A 26,045-nucleotide genomic window follows, 5' to 3' on the forward strand; every position below is an offset into this window, starting at 1 on the left:
TTGGCAAGCAATGTTATTTGGCAACCTTGTTCAACATTAGAAAAACCTGGCCCGGGCACTGGGTTCGGAAATCTTGGTCCTGCATTATTAGGACCACAAAACCTAGAGTTTGTGTTTGGAAACTTTGGTCCTGAACTATTATTTTGAGGTACAACATTTTCATCCTTTTTTGTAAGATGCTGTTCCGTTTTTAATTCAGGAACTCCTCTTTTATCATCTTCATTGGGGAGACGATTCACAGATTTCTGACTAGTGATTTCAACCCCGATGTTCCCTGGATGAATTTCTGGTTTAGTTGACATTTAGGAGGCAATGGAGGTGGCATTATTTCACTGAGTTCAATAATATTTTTTGGAGGAGAAGGATTCAACTTATGTAAAGGTAATTTCTTCTTAGGCTCTTCTTTTTCTTTCAAAGGAGACTCTGTTAATATTTTATTTGCTACAGATATATTAAACGATATGGACTGGCTCTGCCCACCAGTAAGAGGTTCCAGTAGACTACGTAAATCTGATTTATGAATTTTTCTGTTCAGCTGATTTTTCTGCAATGATGTCAACAATGTGGGAGGTGGTGGTTTTAATTTTACTGATGTAAAAGACCCTGGTAACTGAGGATCCTCTTCATCACTCATCTCCATATCAACACTTTCAACTATGTTTCTATTATCTGGCAATGGAATTTTCCTAAAACAGATAAAAAAATTTATAAATCACAGATTAATTTCAATAATCATGAAATCAGTTTAGAAATGAACACCTAATAAAACTGGCCAATAATATCATGCATACATGCAGTGACTTCTTTGACTTGAAAAACATTTGAGGTCAATTATCATACATCATACAACCTGCCATCTCAGCAATTATAAAGATAAATAGTATATAATAATAATTTTTTTAAATAATTTTCATTAACCTTCATTTCCAGTAAAACTTTTATATAGTAAACAGATCTTCAACAAGTCTTACTAAACTAATTTTATTAATTCAATTAATAAATTATAAATCTTCCTAAAACAGATGCCCATTTAAAACAAGCTTTTTTTATATGGTCCCAAAATAATTGTTACATATAACCAAATCTATGTTATTTGGAATAAAATGAAAAAACAGAATTTGCCAAAAGTCTGTCACAAAATTAAAGCCTACACTAAAATAGAATTTGGATCAAGATATTCAAGTTCCTCTCTTATCAATAATATAGCCCTTGATTATGGAAAGGTTTCAACTCTATATAGATTTCATAAAGACGGAGTAAACTTATTGTTTTAATGCTTCTAAAATGATGGTTTTTTTTTTTTTTAATTTTACAAGTCAAAATACTGTTAAACAAAAACAAATTCCATTTTATAATTTGCACACTGAAACGGTTTTTTGTTATTATTATCAATAATAATAATAACTAGGAATTGACTTTGGTTATCAGTTTGTGTTTGCTACAATATAATCAGATTAAACAGCATTTAAGTAAAGGTACTTTTACATAAATTACACATATAAATACTATGAAGGCCAACCAGAAAATGGTACCAATTTTATGATAAAAAGAAAATCTATCAAATTTTCTGACCGGGGCAATCCTGTATCATATTCCTCTGTTCCCAGTTCACCAAGATAGTAGTCACTGTTTTAAGTCTTATCATTCTCTCCCAAACATTTTCCTCCAAAAAAGGTCTTTCAGTTTGATAAACAAATGATAGCCACTAGGGGTGGTGAGGGGGTACAGGTTGGCTGGTTGAAAATTTCCTACTTCAGTTTTAAAAGCAACTGATGTATTTTCTTATTGGTATGAGACCATGAAATGTAACAGAGGAAACAAATGCTGCTAGACAACAGGCTTCTCTACAATTTCAAACAGTCTACCACAATTTTGTTACTGTTTTACAATGTGCATCAGTATTTACTTATGCTAAATGGACCATAAACTCAGCAAGGAAGGACGTTTTTGGTTCCAGAAGACAGTAGTCGTAACTATTCAAGTACAGACTCCTACTTAAATTTGTTTGGTTTGCATGGTGAACAAGGTAATCATATACTGAAGTTTACTCTCTGGTATAAAAATTCAGCTTTCATTCCCAAAAGGGTGATTGCACCCAAAATGAGCTAAATGTAGTATTTAGTTATTTCAGCAATTGAGAAGTTTTTCAAGGCAGCAGCTCAGAGGTAGAAAAGACAAAAACCAAAGGTTGTTCGCAAGATGCAATGATAGGACCCTTACTCTAGTTTGTTGAATTCGATTCTTTGATGTGGTTCAGATTAATCAATGGGTTTGCATCATCACTTATACAGATGATGAGCTTTTGTTAGTTAAAGAAATTCATGGAGTGAGATTGAGTTCAGGGCTTCTCAGGCTTGTAACATATTCCAGTTGTGAAGATAACAGCATAAGATGGTGTTCAGCCCAGAGAAAACTATTATGATATTGCTCAAAGGGTGACTGGTTGCTACACAACAAGCTCGTGTATCAATGTCATGTCATCCAGTTAGGTATGTCCTGCTTCAGAAGTATCTACATGTTATCCTAGATGAGAATTTTCAATTCAAGAAGCTCTTTCAATATGTTGCCAAGAAAGTGTGATGCTGCTTTCTTTGGTATTTGTAGAGTAGCACAATTGGAGATAAAATTTTAGAACTAAGCATGATCTTTAAACAGTGTTTATGAGGCTATAATGCTGTATGCTGCACCTGTCTGGGCTCACCAAATGATGTCTGGGGAGCCCAGTGTCTCTTATAATTGTCAGTAATTGGTGGCTATACAACTGCCTCTTGCAAGGCAGTACTTGTTATTCCGGATGTTAAGACTACTGATATCCTTGCCACTGAGTGCTAACTACACTATGATGCCAAAAAAGATAGGCCCCCACCTGACCTCCAAGCACAAATGAGAAATTGAGAACCAAGGTTTCTGTTTGAACAGAAACCCATTCCATCCTCAAGGTAGGTCAGATGGGATGAATCGTCTAATGGCTGTCACGTTCATGGTATTTTCCTGTAGAGTAGTCATCCTGTATATCTGTCCAAATTACAAGTCTGTATGTACTAGAGTAGTAAGGGAACTTGCAGGAATTAATGCTGATTTGCAAGTTATTTGGAAAACCTGATGGGAATCGAATATACTTACTTAGGTTTCTGACCCTGCAGAGGATGGCTGAAATTTGATGCTCTAATAGCTAGAGCAACCTGGGTGGCTAGGAACCTGCTTGGGTGCTTTCTTCGCCAAGATAAGCATTTTGGCATCAAACCCTGGTCAACTGAACTTATCATTTTTAGGATGAAGGTAGATTGTGTTAGGAACTCTGTGAAGACATTTGACTCACTCTCAAAAGTAGACCAGCACAGAGAGAGATGGTAAATACGTTTTGTTCGAATTTCATGAATTTCTTGTCTGACAAATTAAGAGTTGGATTTGGGTATCTATCTGTAGGACAAAATTGTTGTTGCAATCAACACTTGTTTAAGGGATATGGAATTAGAAATTAGATGTTTCTAGTAGATTGAAATGAATAAATTTTTTTGATAGTACATCTAGTTTGAAATTTAGTTATGGGAAATGGTTGTTTTGTGTTCATGTTAGATATAGGCGCGGAGATCGCATTTCCATAAACAGTTAATCAGTTAGTTGAAAGTACTACAAATTAAAGCAAGTGAGAGAAATTGGAAGAAGCCTAATACAAAGATGAGAGCAGAGTTGAGTAAACACACAGATGGAAATGTTTGCTGAGGCATTTGCATTTGCATCGGTGACATTCTGAGAGAGGCCAAACTGATGACAGTGTTATGTAATCAGATTTAGAAGCTCTAAACGATGACCTCCGGTAAAGCCCATCAGTGCTAGAAATAGAGAGAGTGGTGTGTGGCAACTGGGATTGTCATGGCAGGAATCTTCTCTTACAGGGGTCAAAATGTCATGATATGTGTAAAGAATTCATCTCCATCTTTTGCATAATGATTAAAAAATTACAATGCAGCATCTTAATGGGGATTTTTAAATGTTTAACACCAAGTCTGCAAGAAACCGCACCTTGCATAAATTTTTTTACAATTGAGATGAATAGTGACAATTCCATGGATAATGTTGGAAGAAGCAAATGAAAAATTTTCATTGATTTCATCAAATAAAATGCTGATCCTGTTAGAAGAATTCATCAACATAGTACAACAAATCATTTATAATGGTGTCTTCAGCATAAACTTCCTAGATTTAATGGCAAATACCATCAACCTTCAACAATACGGAAGGTATAGTAGAAGGAAAACCTTCTACATTAGCGATTTTACAGTCTTTTAGGACCTAAGATGTGCAATGCACTATCAAGAAATATTACAAACCTACAGAACAGAAAAAAGTTTTGGCATTATTTAAAATATGGGTAAAAATTTAGACAGTACATTTACAAAAACTGAATAAATAAATACATTGGATTATTGGACATCATTTTTTTGTTCTTATTAAAAAATAACTTAATTTTTTTTTAACCAACATAAAGAGGAATGTTCTGATAATTTAGCAAAATTACAATTATGTATTTTTTTTTACTGGATTAAATTTTATTATTATTATTATTATTGTATTTTTTTTTCTGTGAAAATAGATATATTGTGGATTACTTCTTGTACTAATTATATTTCCATACTTGGGGCTTAAAATCTAAACTGAAAGTTACTTCAAAATTTAATAATAATATTTACATTATGCATGTGAAAAATGAACATATCCACGTGTATATTTATTTATAAATCAATATTAATTGAATAGTGAATCCACCTAAGCGGTAAAATATACCAAAGTATTCAAATCTTAATAATCCAAAATATGAATCCAATTAAGCAATAAAATGCAACAAAATGTTCTTACCTTATTTTGATCCATTATTTAATTGTAAATTAATATGGATTAAATTATTAAATAGAAACAGAGCTATGAAATGTTAAATAAAGTCTGAATGCTATACACTTTTATTTGCATACATTATTGTTGTATACAATACAATAATAATCTATTACATATATTACTGATGTACACGATACATCAATAATAGCATCAATTACAAAAATGGAAAATGTATATGATTCAGACCTTTTTTTTAAATAATTTAGATTGAAATATATACAAAAAGTCGAAACTTTAAACCAAACTACACTATAAATCTTTTATTTTGTAAAAAAATTATAAAACAAAATTAACAATCCACAATAAGTAAAAGAAAAATAATTAAAAGCTTACTTAAAAGCAGTGAATTAAGTTAATCAAGTTACATAATAATAAAAAATATAAAACTTTCATATTAATAACCGATTATAAAAATGAGATATTTAAACAAAATTTCATTTTATAAATTTGCCAATTAACTTGTAAAAATTATCTGGGTGTTTCAGAAAGTAACCTCCATTGTAGCTTAGCGCTACTAGTAATGTTAGTGGTGCCACTACTGAAACATCAGCGTACTCTCTGAATAAGTGCGCTTCCAGCTGTGTTAGTGTGAGCCGTGTACTTCAGCGCGTTTGCTTGTTATAACCTAAAAACATGAGCACTGCAATAAAAAATCCTACAAAATACAAGGTACATGCTATCATAAGATTTCTTTAGCACAAAATGTTTTGCATCAGACATCCATCATCAGTTATGTACTGTGAATGGCCCAAACGTTATGAATGACGCGATGTAGTGTGGCAATGGGTATGATTTTTTAAAAACTGTACCCTCTTTTTGGATACATGGATGTTTGTTTGAAAGACAAACATCCAGGAAGAAGAGAAGTGTGTTAGGCTTTCTATAATGTGAATGATCTTTTCAGTGAAACTGATGAAAAAATGCATCAAAATCGAAGATTTAACATCTCTGAACTTTCTGAACAATTCCCGCACATTTCTTGTATGGATTTGTACAAGATTGTCACCAATAAATTAGGCTACTGGAAGTTCTGTGCTTGGTTCCAAAAAATGCTCACAGAGATTCATCGAACCAAACAAATGGGCTCTGAATTAGACTTCCTTTCAAACTATGACATGGAAGGAGAAAGTTTTTTAAAGAGAACTGTGACCGGGGGCGAAACTTCAGTGGCCTACATGAACACCAAAACAAAACAATCGATGGCCTGCAGCCATTACCAGTTCTCCATGTATACCAAAAAAACCAGCCAAACTTTGCCAACGAGGAAGGTTACAGCTACGGTTTTTTGAAATGCCAAGAAAGTTCATCCAGTCCATTTTATAGAACATGGTATGACAATTACTGCAGCAGTCTACTGTGAAACTTGGAAAAAACTTAAGCAAGCCATTCAGAACAAATGTTGCAGTATGCTGTCATCCGATGTGTTGTTTTTCCATGACAACACTCGTCCTAAAAGCGCTCAAGAACTTCTGATCAATTCAAATGGGACATTTTTGTTCATTCCCCTAACAGCCCAAACTTGATATAAAGTGATTTTCTTCTCTTCACTCACATGAAGAAATGGCTTGCATCGCAGCACTTTGATAATGATGACGAATTTCAAAATGCCGTGAAAGGTTGGCTAGGTACTCAGGCGACTGAATTTTATGAAGGGAATATATTTGTAAATTAGTGAAGCGCTATGACAAATTCTTGAGTCTAAATGGTGAGCATGTTGAAAAATGGTTAAAGTTGTAATTTTAAGTTGTATATAATAAAATATTTTTATTTATACAGGTTTTTTATATGTAGGTTACTTTCCAAATCATCCTCATACTTATAAAAGTAATAACGGTAATATTTTACCATTGGAGAAGAAATCAGAAAGAAATATTTGCTAACAATAACGCAAAAACAAAGCATTTCTGAAACTATATTTATAGAATAAGTAAACGACATGAATCCTTCCCATTATTCAGAGGCCTTAAGAACTTGCCACTGCGTCATATATATTTCTATAGAATACTAATGACATATTATTAAGGCTGTAAACAGGATAGGATCCTTGGTACTCTGGCTATGAGGCCTTTGCGGCAAGCAGTTAGACTAGTTCCTCCTAGGCCAAGAATTGAATTATTTAAACATTTTTATTCATAGTTCCAAAAACATTTAATCACTTACCCAGGGAATTTAAATCCATAGAAGACTCTAAAAGGTTTTCACTATCATTTTATGATTGGTTGTTGTCAAATGAAGATCTAGAGAGTTTTTTTAATTGATTGGCCTGTGATTGTGGGTGGAATCAATGACTCTAAAATTTTCATATTTTTATTAATTTTTATTTTTGTTATTATTTTTGTTTCAATTTTTTATCTAGGATTAATTTCATTTTCAATTTTATCACTGTATTCTTGTATTGTATTTATGGTTCTGATTTATTTAATCTGTATGCATGTACATTTATTTAATCTTATCACTAGCTGCAATTTTAGTACTGCAAGATCTGTATTGTGTAATTATTTTTTATATTCACTTGGAAATCCATACTTGACCATTATTCAATAAATGGTTAGTTTATTATTTTGCTCATTGAAAAATAATGGATGTTAACATACAATACAATTATTACTATAGGGAGTACCTAGTTCCACAAGATTATGTAAAAATTGTTTACTTTTATTATTTTATATTGTTTGGTTGTATGTCTACTAAGCTTACGTATTAAGAATTTATAACTAAATAATTTTATTTTCATTTGTAATCTGTTTATTTTGTGGAATAAAGATTATTATTATTATTAATTCTTTTCTTTACTCTCACCAGCCTAACATATCTTGGAATTATTTTTATTTCCTCATGAGCAATATAATAATATGAAAATCAAAGAAATTTCAGATTTATTTGAAAATTAATAAGTTGTTCAAGCAGGAATATATTTTTAATTAGTTATAGAGAAAGTGACAAAGTCATCACAGAGGTATTCCTTTGATGACTCATACTTTTCAATTTTTTTAATTTTTTTAATTGAATTAAGGGTAAAATAATAATGTATTAAACGTAGTAACGTAAGTATTTTTGTAGAATAAAATTAACAAATTTATCATTAATGCAAAAAAAAAAATGTTTATATCTTTTTATAATGTTACAAGCTGGTTTATGCTTTGATTTTATTGTTATTTCTTTCTTTTACTGTAAGTGAGCTAGAAAAGCTTTAAAACAAATACTATATGTTTTGTTTTAGAAATAAAATATAATTTACTTTACTACACTAAGCTGTTTAATTAATTATAGGAAAGCAAAAGAAGTAAATGGTAATAATTCAAATACAAGACGAGATAAACAATTTCTGATGTCATTCTATTTACAGCCTCTGAATCACCAACAATAAGTTAACAAAATTTTAAAGAATTGATTAGGTTATATACATAATAACCCAAGGACTTTCACTAATCAGATGAATAGCTCTTACAATATTCCAGTTAGTGATTTTTAATTTTATGTTTGTATGTTAAATGATTTCTTGGAATGTGTCCTCAGAAAAATTTCCAAGTCTTAAAATGTGATTTTGCATCCTACACCTTCTATACAATCTAGCAAAACTTTCTCTGTTCTATTTTGTTTTTGTTAAAAAAGTACATTAAAATTGTTTGTTTTTTTAGAAAGTAAGGTAAAAACTTGGGTTGTGACCTTATCTACTACTCCCAGATACTGAATTACATCTATTTGATTTCCTAGTAAAACTCCACTTTCAAGATTTGATTATTTTCCAGAATTTTCTTTTCTTCATGATTATAATCTATGTATAATATTATCATTTTTTTGTTGTAGAATAAAATATTGCAGCACAGTTATAAACTAAAATTGGACATTCTTCATTCTATTTCATTTCCTTCTGTATCTTTACAGGTCTAATGGAAGCTAGTGTTCTTATTTTTTTTCATTTGGTTTTAAAAAACTTGATAAAACATGAAAAAAAAATTACATACCATAACAATTTTAAACTTGTTTCATAAATATACATAGTAAGAAAACCCATGTCATTCAAACAAAGAATGATACACGCAATGAAAAAAGTTGGATCATGTAACATACACCATAAAAGCACTGAAAAATATACAACAAAGTGAACAGAAACTAACAAGATGAACAGTTCCCTCACCAAAAACCCTGTTGGGTTAACAAAGTAAGAATTGGTCACAAAAGAAGATGAAAACATTAAAAAAAAGTAACAATAACAGCTCAGGGCTAGAAAGAGGTCACAGGGTAAAAGAAGAAGTCAAGGGAAAATGATCATTATAATAAAGTGTGAGCTTTAGTGCTTACAAAACATTTTGGTTTGTAAAATTGGCATACAATTTTGTATGCCAATTATAGTAAAACAATTTAGTCTAACGAATAAATGTAAGGAAAAGATGTATATTGGTAATTACTTAAAATAATTATTAAAAATATTTATTAACTTAAAAATATTAACTTACTATATTATAAATAATAAATAGTATTAAAATCACATTATTCTAAATTCATCGTAAACTTTTCACTATGATTCCCATTGCTAATCTCACCATAACTGCTGTGTAACAGCAATATTTTCTTCAAAAATTCATTAATTTTTTGATAAACTACAAAATTCTCTTACAATGAATGTAAATTTTGGAACTCACAGCAGAGTATCCAAATAAAAAAAATAACCCAAAAATCTAAAAATAAGACTACTGCTACTAAACAAGTTGTATTTAACCTCGTGCAAATATACTTCGTTCAGAGAAATTATTACTAAAGATAAAATTGTATTAAATTTTAAAATTAATTATTACCTATAATCAACATCAACAGGTTGTGGTTGCCATTGGTTATTGTCATTATTCAACGGAGAACCAGTCAGACTTATAAGATTTCTGTGGTCAATTTCAACTGCTGGTGGAGGCCTCAGCACATCGTCTTCACTACTATCTTCTGGTACTGGAATTTCATAGTCCAATGAGTTTCCAAAACCCTCTTTACAACCTGGTGGTGAATTAACACCTTCTCCCCAACTTGCCTAAACAAAAGTAATGGTAAGTTAATATGAAAAAAGAAACCTAAGAAAGGAAAAATAAAATATCTTAGCCATCTAAACAAACCTCATGTTACCAATTTGCTTTTCCATAATCTCACAGGCTAATATTTTAATATATCACATTTGCTATTTTATTATTCTATTAAACCAGATCACCAGTGGTGATACGTTATAAGCTGAACTCTCTAAAATGATTAAGCACAAAAAAGTAATAAAAAGTAAATTCTTATAAATTAGGATTAGCTACAGTGATTAGACAATAGCATATTGGTTATTTACTGTAAATAAAAATGGTAATACAATGTTATCTTTAATGATAAGACAATCTTTTATTTGAAAGCAGGCAAAAATTTATTTATTTTAAATAAAAAAATATATATATATAAAAACAGAAAAAATACCAACAGCAATGAAAATTTAATCTAAACTTGAAACTGCTTTGAAGTAGGGAAATAGTTATAATTAGAGGCTTTTCAGTAGGAAATCAAAAACATCCAATAACTGTAAATAAAAAAAGTACAGCTGCTAAATTAAGCTACGTTAATGGTCGAATAAGAAAATAAATAATAGCATTACCTTATTTACTTTTTTAAATTATGTAGATTATTTCATTTTCAAAATGTAAGTACAAATTTAATAAGCAAGTGAACTATTAATTTATACAATGAATTACTCTTTAATTTACTAATCAAGACATACACACAGGTACTTTTGATACCTGCTGCATGCTCTATTGGGGACTGCAAGTTCACACACTCGTATATAAAAACTATATATATATATAAAAATCCCCTACACTAATAAAATATTTGAATTTTCAGAAAATTTATATAAAATTCAATTTTTATATAAAGAATTAAATAATAATAAATTATAACATTTTTAATATTATTAAAAATAGTTATTATTAATATTATATATATATATATAAAATTTATAAATAAATATATATACATATAAAATATAAACAAATAAACATCTAAATCCACCAGTTACAGTTCAATAAAAGGTAAGAATACTTGCCTATTTGTCTGTAGCACTTACAGAGCTTAACTCCATCATTAGCAGACCAATTTTTGTAAAATTCAAAATTATAAATAAAATATATAGTTAAAAATAGTTTTTTTTTTTAAAAAAAAAACCATAGTTAAAATGTGAGATAGTTTATTTAACCATGGTGTGAACATAAGTTTTAAATATGATAATAGTATATACCATCATACTAATAATAATTTTAAAATTTTAACTTTTTTTTTACAAAAATAACTATATTTTATTTATAATTATGTGTATTCTTAAAAATGTCTCTGATGCTGATGGCACTGCAGACATATAAGTGAGTGTTCTTACCTTTTATTGAACTGTGCATTTAGATATTTATGAGGGTCATTGATATGTAAACCAGAATTGTTCTGTGTGGATTGAGGAACAGCAGTAAATGTGGTAGGGCACTGTGGGTAGTAAGGTGGATATGTGTGGAGGGGAACAACTGGCCAGCCACATTCGTAGGTAACATTCCTGTCAGTAGCAGAATATCTGAGCAGGAGGTATCATCATCAGTTGTGTAACGAATTAGCATCTTTTGAGCAAAACTTAGCATTTTTTGCCAACAAAGGTGTCAAATTCTCTGAAATTTTGACTCAACTCTAGGCACAGTTTGGAGATGCTACCCTGTCAAATGTTTAACCGAGCCAAAAAATTTTGAGGTGGCTGTGATGCAGTGGAGAACAAAAGTCACGAATATAATCTGCAGACCATTGTCAATGATTCAGGAAGTTTATGACCTTGTGGAAGATGACTGTCACTGAAATTACATCAGAGGCGGGTGTAAGTGTTGGGAGTGTGCATATAATGTTGTCAGACACTCTTGGATGCCCACTGGGCTGGTTTAGTGGTTAACTCATTGCAAATTAGTTGATGTCGAAGTTGAGAGTTCTAAGGTTCAAATCCTAGTAAAGGCAGTTACTTTTATACAGATTTGAATACAAGATTGTAGATACCAGTGTTATTTGGAGGTTGGGTTTCAATTAACCACACATCTCAGGAACTGTCGACCTGAGACTGTACAAGACTACCCTTCATTCACATTCATATATATCATCCTACGAAGTAATACATTACAGTGGTTCCAGAGGCTAAACAGAAAAAAGAGAGACACTCTTGGATACAAAAAAGTGTTGGCAAGGTAGGTTTCACGTATGGGTATGTGTGGGTTCCATGAGACATAGAGAAATGTCCGAAAAGATATCTGTCAACAGCTTATGAATTGCTTTGAGGTGAAGGGAGGCATTTAATGGCCGTACTGTGACCTGCGACGAAATGTGAGTTCACAACTGCACCCCATAAAACAAAAGAACAGTATGGAGTGTTGGAAAAGTGAGAGGAGCACTATCAAGGCCATAAAACACTTCTCAGCTGGAAAATTTCTGGTAACTGTCTTTTGGTAACTAAAAAGGTATGCTGCTGATTTACTAACTGCATGAACGAAGAACCGTAAATTCGGCATATTACTGCCAATTGTTAGATGATGTCAGGGCTGCTCATAGCAACAAACGGTGCCGGCAACAGATTCACAACATCCTCCTACTCCATGGCAACTCAAGACTCACGATAAACTCACTAAATTCATTGGACACTTCTTCAACACCCACAGAAAAGTCCAAACTTGTCACCAAGTGATTTCTACATGTTTGGTATGCTGAAAGAAGCTTTAGGAGAGGAAAGATTTAAAGACTATGCCGCAGTCGAGCATGCATGTGTGCAATTGGTTGCTGAGGCAGCCATCATGTTTTTTTGATGAAGGAATCAGGAAGTTACCTATCCAGTGGAGAAAATGTGTTCCTATTGAAGGAAACTATTTAGAAAAATAAGGTATTTATTTGTAATTTTATCTAATATTAATGAAGCTCTAAACTATATTTGAATGACCCTCGTATTACTAATTGTTTGATATAGTGTTATACAATGTTCAAAATACACACACACACATATATATATATACAAACACACACATACATATTATATATATATATATATATATATATATATATATACACATATAAAAAAATTCTGTATTTTTTAAAAATTGGATAATAAATGAAATAAATAAATTCAGAGGATTAAATTCTATTTATTATTAGAAAATTAAGGCAGATTTGTGGGAGCAGGCATCCCATAGAGTTTTATCATAGGCCCCACTTTATATCTCACATATAGATCAATTAATTAGTAACTAGTTTAATTCAAGGTAATTCTACTTACTTTATATGAAAATAGATAATGTACAGACATAACTGAACAACGATACACCAATCATCTGTTCAGGTAAAGCTTTATATCTGCAGATCACGAACTGTCACCTTTTATAATGAGTCTACGAGCAATGTACATATAAGTAGAAATTGACTGAGCAAGAAAAATTTTCCTGAATTTTAAAATAAATATAACAAGAATACAATTTACAACATACACATCAACAATAACACACCAAATGAAAATGTTAGCAGTGAATTTCTGTGGATTACCACAGACAAATATTTTCACAGGATAGATACATTAATGACTTCTATGATGTGTATTTGATGTATATGAAACATAGGTTACACGGTGATGCAAGATAACAAACGATGTGATGATGCGGAATATAAAGATTGTCTAATTTTTACATTCCGAGCAGTGTTATTTCAACAATAATAAAGAAGGGTAACCTTAATACTAAAATAGAGGAAATAAAAATCAACTTTTCAAACTCAAATCTTCAACTGAAATTGTAGTAGCCAGAACAATCAATATAATAGTGGCTGAAGTTCTGTATTGTGATAAAAACTCTTTTAGTTATGCTAATTAGTATGGTATAAGCAGCTATCAAGTTTTATTTCATTAAAAATTATTAGTCAGAAAAATTAAATTTAAAAAAAATAACTTCTTTGACAAAATAAAAGATATTAAATATAATTTAAAAAAATTGTTTCCTTTTAAATTAACAAAAATTATTTAAATTTAACACACCCAATCCCTTGCACACGCACAGATAGCCCAAGTTTTTATATTTGGCCTTTAAATGACTGCAAGGCTACATTCACACAGGGTATTTCACACATTCCAATCTGTTTGGATTCGATGCTTGGTATCTTCTTCAGTATTTCTATGGCATTTTATTAGCAGTACTGGAATAAAGAATGTTCTTATTTGTTTGCCCACAGCTTAGGTGTAACATCAATGTAATTTTATCATTTGCTTTTAATTACATTATTTTTTTAATGTATTTAAGCGCTATTCATTATTTTCGATAAGTCATAATAATTCATTGTTTAGTTGCTTTTCAATATTTTGTTACTAAACAATGCAAGGACTATTTACATTCGCACGATTAGATTTTTGTATTTTATAAATAATCACAATTTTATTGTGAATAAAAAGATTGATGCAGAATATTCATGTCTGGTTAACAGTAATAGCACATTATGAGTTGGTACCTGATAGCATTCCTACGGGATCTATCCTTGGGCAAATATTATTTCTGATTTATGTAAATGACTCGCCGAACTCAATATGTCTGTTGAGGCCAATTACCTTTGCTGAAAATACTACAATGGCTTTTACAAATCTAAATTATTCCATTTTCTCCAATTTAGTTACTATTGATCTTATCAAAATGAATGAATGGTTTTTGGCTAATGGCTCGCTACTTAATTCCAATGAAACACAAGCAACAAGGTTTCAATTGAATCATGGAACAGTTACTGATACCCCATTGAAATTTTCAAGCTCTGCTTATTTTTTGGGTCTCACAACTGATGATGCCCTTACTTGGAAGGTCTAGGTCCAATCTCTGTCATCTAAATTAAACTGGACTTTTTCAGTTGTACTTACACTGTCATGTATAATGAACAAGAGAATTCTATTGATGGTGTATTAAAACATATGTATATTCCCTTTTAAATTATGTTGTTATTTCTTGGGGTAATTCTGTTAATAGCAAAAAAGATTTTATTATTCATAAAAAGATCATTCATGTGATTTGTCAACTATACTTGGCGATTCATGAGAGTTCTTTAAGATATTTTAGAACCCTCACTCTTCTATCATTTATATTTTCCAGGACTGTACTATTTACTGAAGATAAGCTATCATCAGAACTGAAACATAACTCCGACTTTCATACTTGTAACACCAGGCACAAAAATGTCCTGTCCTCTCCAAACAACAGGAAATTTTACGCATAAAAAAAGATGCTGGGTACTGATTTCACAGTATATCTTGAACAATATTACTGTATCTATTTTTTTCAAACATTAATAAACATATATGCTAAAAAATTACACTAATGAACTAATCTATATTTTCAATAAACAATGAATAAGTAAACAAGAAAATGTACTGCAGCTAAACAATTTTTAAAAACATCATCTGTAGTCGATTGCCTGCCGTCTTTTATTAGGTCATTAATAAATCTCAAATAGTCATAATGTTAATGAAAATCTCCAACGTTAAGTTGGAGTTTCATTTCTTAGGGCTTCTCATTCTTCCTATTTGATCTTACCGGTAGAATTTCTTAGCAAACACGTCTATTGTCTTCACTCGCTTCTTCTTATATAACTTTCGATGTAGAAGATGCTTCATAAGTATCTTTCTCCACGCGTTTTACACAACACTTCCACAATCATTTACTACCATCCATTTGCATGATAAAAGAAGTCATCTTTTTTTCATATCCAGAAGCTGTATACTTTTTCCAAAGATTCTTCTGCAATTATACCTTCTCAGCTTATAGCGGGAGAAAAATAATAATAGCAGTCAAGTGGGGATTCCAATAAACAGAATATTTTTAGATTATTTATACCGGTTGGTGAGGTCTTTGAAAAAATTATAAAATTAACCATTTTATACACGATTATAAAAAATGTGGCCATTGTATGTTTGTATAAAACAGCGACTGCTTTGACATACTAGAAAAAACGGACGGTTATGTACAAAAAACTTAATAGAAATTTCTTTTTGTAAGGTGTCAACAAATCAGCTGTATATAAGTAAGAAATTATATACTAATTGAATACCACAGAAACTTACCGGTTTACCAGCCCATAAGCTTGTTAAAGACCGGGGAAGTGAAACTGTTATTAAGAACAGTTCTTATTACAAAAATTACTTTTAAGAAGATTTAGAGACAAAGCGTTAAATTTTAAAATTACCAAAACTTTTATTCTGTGATTAGTTTTCAATATTTAGTTGAACTGTACTGAATGACTACATTAGTTCATTAAATTAAATTTATGAGGGATAGGGTGCCTGGGTTTACCCAGCAGCTATCTCAGCCTTGTTTGGTTTTTACACAATCCCTAATTAGGAAACAGTTCATAAACATGGAGTATCACGACCCCATAAAAAAGAGGCTCCTCTTCCAGAAATCTAGAAACCGCTAATATAATATCACAAATGGAACCGGCAAGAGAAGAATAAAGGAAATAATCAACTCACAGCAACTGTCTCTGATCACAATAGTTTACCTTCTTCCACAAGACTATTAAGAGGTTATACTTTTGTAATGGGATATTACATAGTTATAAAATATTTCTCATAATGTATGGAGCATTTCACATTTTTCTTGTTTTCACTCAACAATGTAGATATTCCATCATATCCCTGGAATGTTGAGCGGGTTAAATTATATAAAAATACACAAAAAAAAAAGACATAATATTTAGTAATTAATTTGTTTAAGATAGTGTAATCTGAACACATGTTTATCATTTGGAAGGGAAAACTTATAACTCATTCACTGTCAAAAAAAAAAAAAAATCCCACATCAGCCATAAATGACAAAATATATAATTTTTAACAATATACCTAACTTATTGACTACAAAGAACAATTTTAATCAAATTATTAAATCGTAAGTATTTTCTTTCGATGTAATATATTGTATTCTGTCAAAAAAAAATGTTATTTAAAGTCAAGTTACTATCTGACCACAGTCAAATTTGTTTTAGACCTATATCACAGTTTTGGTTGATGAATGAAGATATTTTCAAATTTTAAAAATAATTATTTTTTTTAATTTTAAATTAAATTTTTCATACAGGTTTGCAGTATTTACATTTTTCACATGTTAGAAAAGTAGGAGTCATTATTAATGGCAATACATACTGCTAAAACGGTACAATGAATCAAGCCTTGTCGCTCTCTTTGTTTACTGTATTTAGAACAGAATAGAAGCAATATTATTCATAGTATTTGCTTAAAAAAGAAAAAAAAATTCATTTTACTAAAATCAATTTGATATATTAATAAGAGAAGGACTGATTAAAACCATTAAATTAGATAGTGCTAAAAGTTTGAATTACAAGTAGTATTTTTATATGTTCATGACAGTGAATGGGTTAATCAATCGGGACATAAAATATAGCTACTTGTGAACACTCGTGTAATAATAAACACATATAAAAGCTGTATTCAGTGGTAGTCATGTAATAATAGGAGATGGTATCAAAATTCAAGAAAAGAATCCACACTGACAGTGTTAAGTAAAAGTAATAAAAACTGATTAAAATGACTCGTGACTAAATAAAATAATCATTTTGTTAAATGAGTTCAAACAATAAATACCTGTGAATCACTCCACGAAGGAAATTTAGGAGGAAGGTTTGAATTCAAAAGTTTTTCTTGGAAATTTTCATCGATATTTGGTGGAGGTACTGAAGTATCAATTACAGGAGTGTCTATACCAGGCGGTTCAATTTCATTGGATGTAACTCTATTCGCTTGAGTGTTGTCTTGCGATGGCATTAAGGACTTTAAAAAATCAGCTAAACTGAATCCAGTATCATTCTTTGTAGATGATATCACCTCTATTGGTTTACCCTTCACAAAATAACATACAACAAAAATTAAAATTTAAAAAAATAAAAATACAAAACAATATGATTAATTTTCCAAAAATCTCAAAATATAGAATTAAACGTATGAAAGTGAATTAAATGACAAAAAAAAAATCTTACTACTTATTATAATCCTGTTTTAATATATAGAATAAGAGTAATAACAATGTTATTTAATTTTTTTTACTACAGAATTACAGTAATCCCTTGATCTATACGAATTCAAATTTTCTATTAACACCATTGTTATATGCTTTAATTTTTTCTTTATTATATATAATAAATTGTTTACAATTACAATAGTCAAATGAAAAGAAAAAATCTGGGAATTTTGGAAAATATTTAACATTAAATCCTCTGAAAATGTAATCACAATTACATTTGGCTATATACTGAATATTTTGAGGTAATTAAAAAACAACCATCAATTATTTCCTTAAAAACCATTTATATTTTATAAAACACCATTTTCTTGTTAACCAGAAAATGGTTAACCTAATTTCTAATGAAATTAATTAATGACAATTAATAAAATTGTTCTCCCACTATGAATCATAAGACCTTGCCGACAGTGAGGGAGCATGAGTGCTCAGTAATACAGATTAGCTGGACCGAAGGTGTAACCATATCAGAGAGGTGTTTGAGAGCCAGACTAAGGAAAGATTCCTGAAAGAGGGCAGCATCTCTTTCAGTAGTTGTTAATGGTGTACATCAGCAGCACTTAAACAGCCATATCGTCACTCAATCTTCTGATTACTGCATAGCTGAAGCTGTGCAGTACTCAGCTCAATGGAAAACTACAGCTGTTTTTTTTTTCAAGGAAATGCAGCTCTCTGCTTTTTCATTTAAAAGAGATGGAAGCGCCTTCCTTGGTAAAATATTCGGGAGGTAAATTAGTCCCCCATTCAGATCTTTGGGTGGGTACTACTAAAGTAGGGGTCATCAGAAAATTAAAAAATAACATTCTACGAGTCAGAGCATGGAATGTTAAGACGCCTAAAAAAGTATGGAAGGTTAGAAAATTTAAAGTAGGTTAAATGTAGATGTAGTAGGAATTAGCGAGGTTTGGTGGAAAGGGAAAAACGACTTTTACTCAGGTGATTTTAGAACAATTAACTCAGCGTCAAACAAAGGGCAGGCAAGAAGAGTATATTTCATAATGAAAAAGAATATACGGCAGACGGTAGAGTATCTCAAAAAATTTAGCAATAGAATCATTATAATCAGGATAAAATCAAAATCTACGCCGACAACAATTGTTAATGTCTATATCCCTACAAGTGCCCAAGATGACAATGAGTTAGAGTGCGTAGAGAAATTGATTAAACAATTAAACATATAGAAGGAGATGAAAATTTAATAATAACTGGAGATTGGAATGCAAGCATCGGAAAATGCAAGAAAGGAAATATTGTGGGCGAGTTTGGGTGGGCAAAAAAAAAAATGAGAGGGGACTGATTTATTGAGTTTTGCACAAAGTATAGTTTAGTAATTGCTAACACTCAGTCTAAAAGTCATAATAGAAGAATAGTGGAAAAAGCTGGGCGATATTGCAAGATATCACATAAATTATATGATGGTTAAGCAAAGTTTTAGAAATCAACTCGTCGACTGCAATGCATATCTCCAGGAGCAGACATTGATAGCTACCATAATTTAGTGGTAATAAAATGGAATGGGTTTAAAAACCTCAAGAAAAGGTGCCAGATGAATTGCTGGAATTTAGAGAAGCTTGAGGAAGAGGAAGTAAAGAAGATCTGTGAAGAGGACATTGCAACAGGTCTTAGTAAAAAAGATAAGGTAGAAAATACAGAAGAAGAATGGAAGAATGTTAAAAAGGAAATACTTTTTGAAATCTTTTGAATCTTGGAGAGCTGCAACAAAATTGATGACTAAAAAAAATTGTTACTCTTTTGAAGAGTATTGAGTTTTACAAATTAATGTGTAGAACATAAAACGCTTGTTAAGAATTTATGTTGATGCTTGTTCTGAATTATTGCTTAAAAGTTTTTTTTTGGATAGTGGACTGCATAAATAATGGTTATGAATACCAATTGTAAATATATAAGATTTGTATTTTAATCACAATTTGAAGTTTATAAGTATACACACACAAAGTCTAATAAAGTATACATTCAATGCGTAGGAATATAGACTAAAAAGAATGCACATTTCAATATATGACACAGGGAGTATAAAACACCAACACAATGATTCTCCAGACACATACTGCTGAAGACCAGCAACACTCACTTCCACATGAAACTAACCCTCCATCATGAGCGTGCACATATACACACACATGCACATGCACACACATACACAAACCCTAACATAACTGAACTTCTGCCCTCCTTAAAATGCTTAAGCCAAACACAGCACTGTGTTCGACTCATGCAGTCATCCTTGTATGATTGGTTAAGCATTTAGAATGTTTCTGTGAAAGTTTCCCCAGTTTTATGCAAAATTTCACGGAGGCGCATTGTTCCTCCAACTCCTTCATTTTTGCTTTCCACTAATCTGATGAGCAGCTTATGCATGACCTCACTCAACTGATAGTTCTCAATAACTAACGCATAGATCAGAACCCAGTAAAAGACAATATGTTAGCAAGATATGCAGCTAGGTATGCACGGTGGTCGGAGTATGCAATTTAAAAAGTTCAGCCAGTTTTTGAACAAACATCGTATATTCAGCTGCTAGAATGCAATTTGCTTACTATTTATTCATATAATATCGTATAAGTAAGAAACAGAATAACACAACTTTGAACACAAAAAATATTTTGAGACTTATGGTCAGTTTTATATTGATTAACAGTCAATTTATTTAGTTAAATAAATAATTAACAAATAATTAATTTAATAAAATTACATTAATTTTATTTATTTAATTCCATTTAAATAATGTAATTTAAATAATTATAATAATCATTACCATAAAACTATGAAAAGTTTTTTAATATTGAACTTGGTGACTTTTTCATTTCACAATATTCTCTTGAATTAAATAAAATTCAATTTACACAATAACACTGTAAATGTATTTATTCATGCAAGGTAAGGAATTTAGTTTACAAATGCAGTACAAAAAATGTTACTTTCACTAATTTCTCGTGCAAAGACATTTCTTGCACTACTAAGATCTTCATAACAGTTATCTTTCAACTTTTCACTAAATTCAATACACTACAACAGGAACTAAAACTAATGGAAAACCTTAATGTAAAATATATACTTAAAAGAGCTAATATTACTGGACTATTGTTAGAATGGTGATTTGTTTTTGTACCATCATAATAACAGAATGGCTGCTCTGATTTCTATTAGTAATCAATCATTTTTATAACAAATATATACAAGTGACCAAGGAAACAAAACACTCTGGAAAAATAGAACGTCAACCTATAACCTGTATTTCTCAAACTGAAAACCAAAATTATTCAACATACATCAAGCGGAGAATCAAATAAATCTTGAAAATAGAACCGAACGTTAAAATTATTAAAACAGAATTTAAATATAGATTGTAAAATATTATTTTGTTTAATTTTCATGAATATTTCCAGCACAAGTTGCTTTTGTTATCTATTTTGGTATAAGTCGTACTTCTTATTGGATTTTACTTAACAATTTTCTAAGATGAATTAGCTGATATTACTAAATTTTTATCTGTTAAAATATCAAAAGAGCATGTACGTTAAAAAAAAAAGACCACATTAGCAAAAAAAAAAATGTTGTTTCACCATGACAATGCACTAGCACATTTCATCAGTCATCACAATAGCTAATATCAATGAACTAAAGTTCAAATTGCTTGCTCATCTGTTGTATTCACCAGATTTAGCACCCAGAGACTTATTTCATAATCTCAAAAAATGCTTTCATGGACAACAATTTAAAAGAAATGAAAAAGATACAGATGCTGTTAAGTTGGTATTTTGAGGAGCTTGACAAATAGCATAATAAAAATGGTAAAACTAAATTAAAGCAGCGGTAGGAAAGATGTATTAGCTTTGTGGAGATTACATTGAAAAATAAAACCAAAAACATGCTGTTTTCTTCCCTCCCTTGTAGTTCTAATAGATCATTTAAAATGAATAAATTTCGTTACAGATATCTAGAGTACTGGTGCTTATAAAAAACTTAAACCAGAAACACATGGAACTATGTTTTGCTTCAACTCAACTATTTAAATGTTCAGAAAGAAATGTTTTAAACAGTCTATAATTCACAAAAAAAAATAAAAACAAATCTTTTAATTTAATTAGTAACTGTTCAATTTTATAGTAACATATCATACTAAGCTTTTCTACATGCATTTAGGAAAGGAGATACAGATAATACTGTAATTGTAAATTACCTCTTTTGAGACGTAACTAGATGACAATTCATCAGAAAGGCTATCATCAGCTAGATTTTCAGGAGGTGGGGATGCTGGTGTATCAAGATCGTTTTTCCCTACATCATGTGGAGGATCATTTTTCTGTAACAAAAACAATACATTACTATTATTATTAACAGCACAAAAAATTTATATGATTAAAAAGTTTTATTCGAGTAGATAAATATTATGCCAATATAAATAAACCATTGATAGAAACTGAAAAAATAAGTCCATTTTATTGATTATGCCAATTGTCTAAAATTAACAAATCTTTTACAAGTTTTCACAAGGACTGAAACACTGACAGAACTTAAACTGGACGTCAACATTATTACGAATATTTGCAGTCCACCACTTGCCATATTAAATTATTTTTTTATAAATGCGCATTAGCTGTGATGAATACAGTTGTTTATGATAAATCTTGTCCGATCAACAAAGGATCACGATCATTCTATCATATATAATCTTTTGTTGTTATTCATGATATCTCATGCGGATTAGATATTATGCTGATAATAGACCTTTATATTGCTGTTATTTATTTTGATTCTACGCTACATCCAAGAAGTCCCACATCCCACCCAGCAATTAACATGTTGCTACTGTTTTGAAAGTAACACAGCATTTGGTTCCTAAGAAATAATTTGTTTGCTATGAATGGTATCCTTGCTCTCATGATTGTGATTGAAGCTCTCCAATCTTGAAGTTGTGCTGTGTGGAGCAGATTCATCCATTCTCGTGTTTCAGTTACAAATCGTGGCTGATGAACTTTCTCTTTGTTATAATTTCTAACTTGATCCTTTCTCATTTTGTCCATCCTCTTTTAGATGCTTTACTTATTTTGCTTTCCTATTTATTTCTCAAAGTCACACAGTACTTAAGAAGAAACAGACTGATTTTTTTCTAATAAATATACTTTTCATTATTAAATATATATATTATATAACTGTATAAATGTTACTCATTTTACAAATATAATATACAAACTTTAGTAGATTAAATTCTAACTTTTTTAATTCGATCATCTCCTCTTCTTTCAGTCTCTTCTTTTATTATACCATTTTCATGAATTATTATTCCTAAATACTAGTAACTTAAAATCTATTCTAGTGTTACATCTTTCTACTTTATAATCAATTCCTCATTCTCACATCCAATCCTGATTACTTTAATACTCCCAACGATAACTTTTATTCTTCTACGTTGTAACCCTACTCTAATACTGCTTCCTGAACATTGTTTAGTTTCTTCTTAAACAATATGATGTCATCTGCATAAAAAGAAATTGTATTACACTAGTTTTAAATTGCAATTTCCAATTGTATAACACTTAATTCCTCTTTTGCCATTAAATTCATGAAACTAAAAAAAGTGAGCTCAAAATGTCATCTTATATCATTCCTTTTTCCAATCAAAATTTTCTGTTTTCTTTACTATTAATTATGATTCTACAATTTTTAAATGAACCCTGGGAGCATATCCAGAAAAGGTTTTGGATCCGGCAAATAGAGTGATAATGTGCAAAGTTGTCTAATATTTGCATTGTAGCTAGTTGAAATCATTCAAGAAAACACATCAAAATACTCACACTTCAACTCTAAAACTTGATTTACAAAAAAGCCACACCTTACTCCTCCTAAGCCAAGTAGCCCAGCAAAAGGTTGGATAGCCAACCCTTGCACAAAACAGAGTCAAGGACTTTGTTAAAGGCTGTAAGATTTGTTCTTCAGATTTCTGTTATCATCAGAACTATGCTGGATAAAAAACCAGGTCAGCAAATTCTTGTCTTGACAGTTATAAAACAACCTGAATATCTCAGGTACATAAACAAGGATAAGTTGAAAAATTCAAAGTTATTCGGGAGAAATTATAAACTTTGGTATTATTATACATTTAGGATTGACTCATAAGTATATCAACAAGATCAATAACACAAATTAGGATTTATTGTTACAAATTCTGCTAATTTTTCCAAAATTGAAGTAATTATAAGATTATTTAATTTTTTAATGAGAAGTAAACTACAAAATTTATTTATTTATAATCCTAATATAAATTACGAATAATTAAATAATTCAAAACAAAATGCTTTGGTATTTGAATTAAAGATATTATCTATCGCTGTACATAATTTTTCTGTTATTAAAGAAATGAATTTAATTTTCCACATTTTTATTTTATGAATAAATAAATCTTTAATCCTTTATTTTTTTTTATTATTATATTTTTATCTTGCACAACATAAGATGATAGCTTTTAATGAAAACGGTTCATACAGCAAACCAGGTGCCAATTAGCCCAGAAGCTCAAAATAAAATGAATTTTAATAAACATAAAGCTGAATTCAATGGTTTTATCAAAAAAATAATTAACACTATAAAGAAAAGAATTGACAAAACATTGAGCAAATACAGCAAAACAACTTTAGTTTCTCAAACATGGTACTGCTGATAAATTAAATGAATAAATTAACAATTAATATAATCCACCTTAACAGCATGTTGATATGTACTCTAGATCCTTCGGCTTACATGGAAGCCATCATCAGGATTTAAAATTAGTACATAAGTCAAAAGTTTAAAAAATCATAGTTAAAATTTAAAAACGGTCATGACTGTCCCTGTCCTAAAACAACTTTACTTAAAAATAATTGAGCAGCAGGATTGCAGAAAATGTGGACAAAAATTGCATATTAGCCCCGTTTATATGACAGCAAGGTAAAAAGATCTTTAAAAATCTCAACTTTAATGTTCGGCTAGGTCTATGAAATTAGCCTCTGTCCTTCAAAAGCACTAAGATAAATACAACCATGTCAAAAGAGCAGAGCATATACAAATTAATTTGTAAGGAAAATAATTTTAATTTGGTATATACAGAGCAAACTAAAAGAAAGACTGAGAATATAATAATAGATTGGCTTATTACTGATATAAGACCAGAGAGATTAGCTTAGTCCAGAATTTCCTAGAAACTGGTCACATAATTATTTATTATTATAAAATTAAATACTGAAAAATGCCTGCAATAAACTGGATGGGAAACTTACTTTATCCACAATGTTGTGAAAAATTCATTGCTGAATAACAACTGCCAACACCCTTTACCAATGTTAAATTTATAAAAAAAAATGTACTTTTTCTTTTTTATTGGTTTTACCAATGTAAATATTATTATATTTGTCGCACTTAATTTTGTACATTCCTCTTAATTTATCTCTATTTTTTTATTACTGTTATTTTTTAAATATTTAGTAATGTGATTTTTTGGTTTATATGCTTTTTTATATCTATTTTATCATATATGTTGATAATTTCTTTATCATTTTATTTGTATAATTGTATTTAGATATAAACTAGTACAATTTTTTTTCTTTTTTTCTAGCTGAACACATTAATTACTATTATAAGAAATATTTGTCTTCAAAATTACTTTTGAGTATGAGAGTCTTCAAAATTACTATGAGTATTAAATATGAGAATAAGTGTTAACAAACAGAAGGCTTACCAATGGGATCACCTATATTTGCTATTATGTTGAAATATCAATGTCTGCAATCAGTAATAGTTAGTGATTGATATAAATATAAAATACCAAGATTAGTCCAAGCAACAGCATTTTTTTCTTCATTCAAAATTGACTGAATAAAACAATGCTGAGCCAATGGTTTTTCATTAATTTCTGTAACATCAAATAAAACAATCACAATTACAACACTTTTATCAATAAAACACATTATCATAATATGTTAATAAACATAATAAATGCCCTTTCAAATTCCTAGTGCAAATCTTATCTAATAAAGTTCACAAGATTTAAATCAGAGTCTAGTGATAACAAATCACTAGACA

General features: G+C 30.1%; 2 protein-coding genes across 2 annotated transcripts in view; both read right to left on the minus strand.

The window, feature by feature from the left end:
* Window positions 1–235: 235 nt before the first annotated feature.
* LOC142326456 (uncharacterized) lies at window positions 236–25,708 on the minus strand. The gene is made up of 5 exons (XM_075369005.1): window positions 25,702–25,708; window positions 22,171–22,293; window positions 17,537–17,791; window positions 9,690–9,913; window positions 236–686 (listed from the first exon to the last, which is right to left on the minus strand). Exons 3-5 carry the CDS (start codon window positions 17,714–17,716, stop codon window positions 236–238), a joined length of 855 nt encoding a protein of 284 aa, XP_075225120.1. The 5' UTR covers window positions 17,717–17,791; window positions 22,171–22,293; window positions 25,702–25,708.
* Window positions 25,702–26,045, minus strand: part of LOC142326448 (superkiller complex protein 3-like) — a 31,640-nt gene continuing 31,296 nt past the window's right edge. Inside the window, exon 10 of the mRNA XM_075368966.1 lies at window positions 25,702–25,875. Coding sequence (XP_075225081.1) covers window positions 25,739–25,875 — 137 coding nt within the window. The 3' untranslated portion in view covers window positions 25,702–25,738. The remainder of the gene's footprint in view (window positions 25,876–26,045) is intronic.

The sequence above is a fragment of the Lycorma delicatula genome, chromosome 6, assembly GCF_047948215.1.
Source record: "Lycorma delicatula isolate Av1 chromosome 6, ASM4794821v1, whole genome shotgun sequence".
NCBI classification, from domain to species: domain Eukaryota; kingdom Metazoa; phylum Arthropoda; class Insecta; order Hemiptera; family Fulgoridae; genus Lycorma; species Lycorma delicatula.

Bases quoted from the DNA above. Each gene is read 5' to 3' on its own strand.
- LOC142326456 (XM_075369005.1), bottom strand. From the start codon at position 17,716: ATGCCATCGCAAGACAACACTCAAGCGAATAGAGTTACATCCAATGAA. The intron at 9,914-17,536 runs GTATTTATTGTT...ACTTTTGTTTAG, and splicing joins CTTCGTGGAGTGATTCACAG to GCAAGTTGGGGAGAAGGTGT. The intron at 687-9,689 runs GTAATAATTAAT...TATCTGTTTTAG, and splicing joins CCTGTTGATGTTGATTATAG to GAAAATTCCATTGCCAGATA.